This window comes from Littorina saxatilis, linkage group LG7 (genome assembly GCF_037325665.1).
Source record: "Littorina saxatilis isolate snail1 linkage group LG7, US_GU_Lsax_2.0, whole genome shotgun sequence".
In the NCBI taxonomy this organism is placed as follows: Eukaryota; Metazoa; Mollusca; class Gastropoda; order Littorinimorpha; family Littorinidae; genus Littorina; species Littorina saxatilis.
Window position 1 is genome coordinate 4,478,477 of NC_090251.1, and position 6,114 is coordinate 4,484,590.

A 6,114-nucleotide genomic window follows, 5' to 3' on the forward strand; every position below is an offset into this window, starting at 1 on the left:
CCTCCGCAACCGATCCGGCGGACCTCAACCCCCCGGTCCGGGTACTCTTTGGCTGTCCAGAGACCCCCCCTGGGTGGGCAAGTAAATAAAATACAAGAAATCAAAAACAAAATGACCGAACATGACAATACACTCCTTCCAGTTCATGCGGACAGTTCTGCTGCAACCGCGAAGCACCAAACAACTTCGCAAAATCCAAATCCTGGCCCCCAGGCGCCCTGTAAGTCTCAGACGGCTCGGGCAGAGGCGCCGCTTCATGGGACCCCCGGGTTAAAGGCCTCCCTCCTACGCAAAGCCCAGAACAGGAAGGAGGACTCGAAAGAAGAGCAGCTCTTCGAGAGGTTGATGGGGAGAATGGAGGAGGGATTGGCCCAGAGATTCAGAGAATACAAACTTAAAACTGAACAGGAAATAAAGCAGCAGATGAGGGAGGAGCAGGAGAAGGCAGAGCATGAGCTAGCCGACGCTGCACTAGATAAGCTAAAAACAGGAGAGCAATATGCAAATTTAAATGAACAACAAAGAGGCCTTCAAGGTTTCATCGAGCAGTGCCTCGGCTTCATGGTTAAGGCCAGACAGATGCAGAGTCCTCTCGACCTGATCGACTCCCTCTCAGCTACATACACACAACTCTCCAACACCAAGGTTGAACGTTTCATTCCGGGCGGCGCCACTCTGGCGCTGGGCGCCCTTGCTGGTGCCAAGCAGTTGTCCGTGATGGATATGAAAGCTGTTAAAACCACTTTTTAACCTATTTTAAATCTGCCCTTTAACTTACCTTCTTTGTGCGTGTTAAAATGGCTGAACAAGGTGAAAGCGGTCACGGATTTATCATATTACAGTGGAACTGTCGCTCTATCAACTCTAACTTTTCTCAGCTATATAATTATATATCAAATCACTCTGCTGACATCTTAGTTATCCAGTCAGTCAAGAGAAAACGCTCCCTACTGCCTTCTATAGATGGTTTTGACTTCCCTCCCATAGTAGAGCAAAAGGGCTCAGGGCAACTCATTCAAACAGCTATTTATCTAAAGTCTTCCTTAAATTACAAACCCTTTGCACCTCTCATCCCTAGTTCAGAAAATCTCAGTACATGTGCTGTTGAAATCAAAATAAAAGGATCCAAAAACCTCAACATAGTTAACATATATTACCCCCACGGGTGTAATAAAAAAGGAACTACCGACTGGCTAAAATCCCTGGATCATAGCAGGGCACACTGGTGCGTGATGGGTGATTTTAATAATCACCACCCTCTGTGGGACTCTGCTAACCCTAGATACAAACATGCCAATAGCAACCTTGCTGACGTCATTTTGGAAACTGACTTTTGTATACTAAACGATGGCTCGGCAACCAGACTTCCAGACAGAGCTGACCATTCCCCATCAGCAATCGATCTCTCCCTTTGCTCAAATGCCATAGTCACTGACATCGACTGGAACGTTTTCCCGGACGCCCTCGGCTCCGATCACTTACCCATTGTTCTTACCTTCCGCCACTTCGCCCCTAATCGCAATAACTCGGAGGTCAGAAAAAAGTACAATTACAAACAGGCAAATTGGGACAGCTTCCGTGCGGAGCTCGAGGGTGTCAGGGAGGAAACTCTCCTTACGGATGACATCGAAGCCTCTTACAATAACATACGTCAATGTATACTCACTGCTGCCAATAATCACATTCCGCTTAAATCAGTAAATCCTAACTGTAAGGCCAAAAGGAATGAGTGGTGGAATGCAGACTGTGATGAAGCCTTGGCAAACAAGCGATATCACATTAGGACATATCTCAGGCACTGCTCAGACGCTAACTTCACGAATATGAAGTCAGCTGAAATACAATTTAACCAGATCACCGCTGAGGCTAAACTTCAAAACTGGGAAAACTTTGTCCACAAAGAAACTAAAGATTACAAAGACTGTGGCAAAATCTGGAAGAAAATCCGCAGATTTAAATGTAGATACAGAACTAAAGAAAAGCCACTACTATCGGGTGATAAAATGACCACAACTGACTCTGAAAAGGCAAACCTATTAGCAGATACCTTTGCCAAAAATAGTCAATCAAAATCCCTAGATACTGAACGACTCAATTATAGGTTAGATCAGGAGAAGGGTTTCACATACCCCCCAGATGACAACCAGTTGCCTATAAACTGCATGTTTAAGGCAAAAGAAGTCCAAAACGCCATCTCTTCTGTGAAAGACCCAAAAAAATCCACAGGTTTAGACCCAATATCATATCACATGATAAAACATCTACCACCTAACTTTGTTAAGTTGCTCACTCAGTTTTTCAATCTATGCTGGTTAAAGGATACTATCCCCGCAGCGTGGTCAGACTCACAAGTAGTAGCAGTATTGAAGAGCGGAAAACCGGGCAATCTACCTGGCAGTTACCGCCCCATATCACTAACCCCCCACCTCAGCAAGATCTTTGAGCGTGTGGTGAACCAGAGGCTGGAGTTCCACCTCAATAAACACAATATCATTCCAACATGCCAGGCAGGTTTTAGGCAAGGTCGTTCGTGTGCGGACCACATTGTGCACGTCACTGAAAAAATCAAAAAGACCTTGGCACATAGTAATAATTCTCTTCTTGGAACCTTCTTTGATATTAAATCTGCGTACGACAGCGTCTGGCATGCTCGTCTACTCCTAAAACTCGGCAGAATCGGTGTCTCTGGCCACATGTACCAATTCATCAAAAACTTCATCGGCAATCGCAAGATGTCTGTCCGAGTGGGCTTTTCGGTGTCCGAAACCCATGCGCTGGACATGGGGGTTCCCCAGGGCAGTATCATCGCGCCAAACTTATTCAGCATCATGCTCTATGACATTACTTCTGTTAAGGTTGACGGTGCCAGTGTACTTCTGTATGCGGACGACCTCGCCTTAATAGACACTAATAGACCACGCCATAACAGAGTTACCAACACTGTTGACTTATCTTCTTACCAATCTAAAATTGACAACCTCTGTCAATATATGTACACCAACGGCTTCCAACTACCCTCAAATAAAACAGTCTTTCTTGTTGTCTCCCGTAGACAACTGTACAGGAACTGCAGTATAAAGATAGGTTGTGATATTATCAAACCGAGCTCAGAAGTTAAGTTCCTCGGCGTTATCATCGATACCCGACTTAACTGGACCAGTCATATCGAACATCTGATCAATAAGGCCAACAAGGATCTTTATATCATACGCTACCTGGCGTCCCAATCCTGGGCCAGAGGACGTAAGTGTGTCACAGAGGTAGTGCGGGCATTAATTCGCTCCCGCCTCCTTTACGGGTGCGAAGCTTATTTCGCGACGCGCCCGGCGCTCATGAAAAAACTGGCTATTATAGAGTGCAGGGCGCTCAAAATAGCTCTGGGACTCTCCCAACAAGCGAGTAAGAGTCGAGTCTACAGCGAGTGTGGGTGGCTGCCCCTTGTGGATGAGATAAAACTCCGTTCAGCTCAGTATGCTGTCAGAGCCCACGCGGTAGAGAACTCTGCCTGCGAGGTCCTGACTGACTTTTTTCCTCAGCACCAAAATTATGAGGCCAACACCAAACATAGCACTCAACTCTTGGCCAAAACGCTACCCTTATCCGACACAGTAAACCGCATTCTAGCCGATAGCGGGGTGAAGGTCAGTGAGCTGGCCAGGGTCCCCCCGCCCTCCTACCCGCCGTGGCTTGAGGAAACCCCTACTATCATATACGACAGTGAAGATAATACTACCAAAAAGGATAACCCCGTCTACCTAGCTACTGTTACAAAAGAAACCCTAAACTACAAATTCTCGGAGCATTTAAAAGTCTTTACTGACGGATCCAAATTTGCAGACGGCAGCGTTGGCTGCGCCTTTGTGATCCCAGATCTCAAAATCTCAAGGAAATATACTCTTAATAAAGACATCTCCATATTCTCAGCCGAGCTATTTGCCTTGCTCATGGCATGCACTTTTATAAATGACCTCCCAGTCACACCGCGTGCGGTAGTTTTCTGCTCTGACTCGCGCTCTTCATTACAAGCTCTGCATCGAAACACATCAAATCGGGCAGAGCTACAAAGAGAAATCCTCTTTATATGTCACCAGTTAATCTCATCCGGCACATCCGTATCATTTCTCTGGGTCCCCTCTCACGTAGGGGTCCGGGGAAATGAACTGGCGGATGTCGCTGCCAAAGAAGCGGCAGAATCTAGCCCAGCTAACACTAACATCGGCTACTCAGTAACCGAGTTCTACAGTAAAATCCGTAAACTCATTCGAAGTCAGTACGTAACATCTCTGTCCTATCAACCCATTGATATGAACGATCTACACCCCGATCTCCCAACAAACCTCCTCACTATCTTCAGACGCCTCCGTGCCGGCGGCTGCCGCTTCCATATCTTTAACAAGTCCTGCCATTGTGGAGAACCCTATTCATTTCAACACATTTTCGCTCCATGCGCTACAAATAGAATTACCTTTAAAACCTTATATGACCATATGCAGCTCCATGGTCTGAGTCCCCAGGATTATTTGCGCAGTAGGCTAGGCTGGTCACACAGCTTGCTGCTGTGCCGACTGGTCAGGGACTCGGACATGGGGCTGTGGGTATAACTAAGCCCAGATTATCACATCAGCGTGTTTCAGTTTGAGGTCGAGTGGCTCCCGCCATCCCTCCTGATTCCAGCGACTACCCTCTAGACAACATATCCTCACCCAAGGCCCACTAGTCGCCAAACTGTACATATTGTTTTTATTACCACGGCCTTCGTGGCTTACATTTTAATCCTTTTATTTGTAAAAAGTTTTGAGATTTATTGTTCGTGTTCCTCTTACTTGCTCATCTATTTGGTTTTATTGGTGATCCTGAAAGGTTCCACTTTTTAACTCGATTTGAATTAAAAAAAAAATAAATCATTTTACAAACCCGTTATTCAAGATATAGAATACAGACTTATAATTCTTACCAAGAAACATCTTAACTACTTTTCATTTTAACAAATTCCACAGAGCATTATCAACTCAACCCCACCCCCTGCCCTCCTCTCCTTATTTTTTGTTTCTTTCTTTCCTCTTTTTGAAAGCGGACAAACACTCAAGTCCTTAATGGCTCAAAACCGTAGGACTTTTAATATTAATTTTAACTACTTCCGACTCAAGTCCTTAATGGCTCAAAACCGTAGGACTTTTAATATTAATTTTAACTACTTCCGCTATATTCGAAAGGGTGTGCTTGCCAGCTTCTTTAACAAAAATATTCATTTTGTCAAAATAACATGGACGCCTGTTCATTTTGAATGAACATTTTTCTTGTTTTTTATAACAACACTGACATGGTCGACTTGGCTCAGCGCTAACACTATGGAAAGCGACTCTTCCGTTCCGCACAGCATTAAAACTTGACAGAGGTAGTTCCGAACTTCGTCATTAACTTGTGCACACACACACACTCACACACACACACACACACACACACACACACACACTCACACACACACACTCACACACACACACACACACACACACACACTCACACACACACAGTTAAAAGTAAAAAGTATCTTAAAGAAAAACGGGCATTTCTTTCAAATACTAAATAACGGCATTTGAAGCGAACCGTCTCCCATACAATTGCGCGCCTCGACTGCAGGACTTTTTCAGTAAAATACACGTCAGTAGAGTATGCAGGATAAACAGAATACTACAAGGCTTGCTGTGTCGTACTATATTTAGACTGGTTGCTTTTTCAAATATTGTTTTGTTATTGAAAAGCTCGCTTTCGTTCGCAGTTAAATATCTAAAAGAAATACTCGTTTAAATCTGGTACGACACAGCTACCATGTAGTATTCTCTATTGCTATTTCAAAATGCGTAACCATAGCCGTACATACTCTCCAGCATGGCGTGGTAGTTATCCTCGTGGTCCGTGACGACGGTCGGGGGGAAGAAGGAGAGGAGGCCAAAGTCCGTGACCTTCAGGCCAAAGCGACTGTCCACCACGCAGTTGGTTGACCGCAGGCGTCCGTGGAACTGGACAGGCGAGTGGTGGAGGAACTTCATCGCCTGCACAGAGCCAGCATGGAATGATAAGATAAGATAAGAAAACGTTAACGTCCATAAACATGGA

The 6,114-nt window shown here is 45.1% G+C and overlaps 2 protein-coding genes across 2 annotated transcripts in view; one reads left to right on the top strand and one right to left on the bottom strand.

Annotated features, from left to right (window-relative positions):
• Positions 1-6,114, top strand: part of LOC138970506 (uncharacterized) — a 339,583-nt gene that overhangs the window by 267,071 nt on the left and 66,398 nt on the right. The window lies entirely within an intron of this gene.
• The window catches only part of LOC138971925 (atrial natriuretic peptide receptor 2-like), a 36,614-nt gene that overhangs the window by 14,513 nt on the left and 15,987 nt on the right, over positions 1-6,114 (bottom strand). Inside the window, exon 4 of the mRNA XM_070344771.1 lies at positions 5,879-6,050. Within this exon, the coding sequence (XP_070200872.1) occupies positions 5,879-6,050 (172 nt within the window). The remainder of the gene's footprint in view (positions 1-5,878; positions 6,051-6,114) is intronic.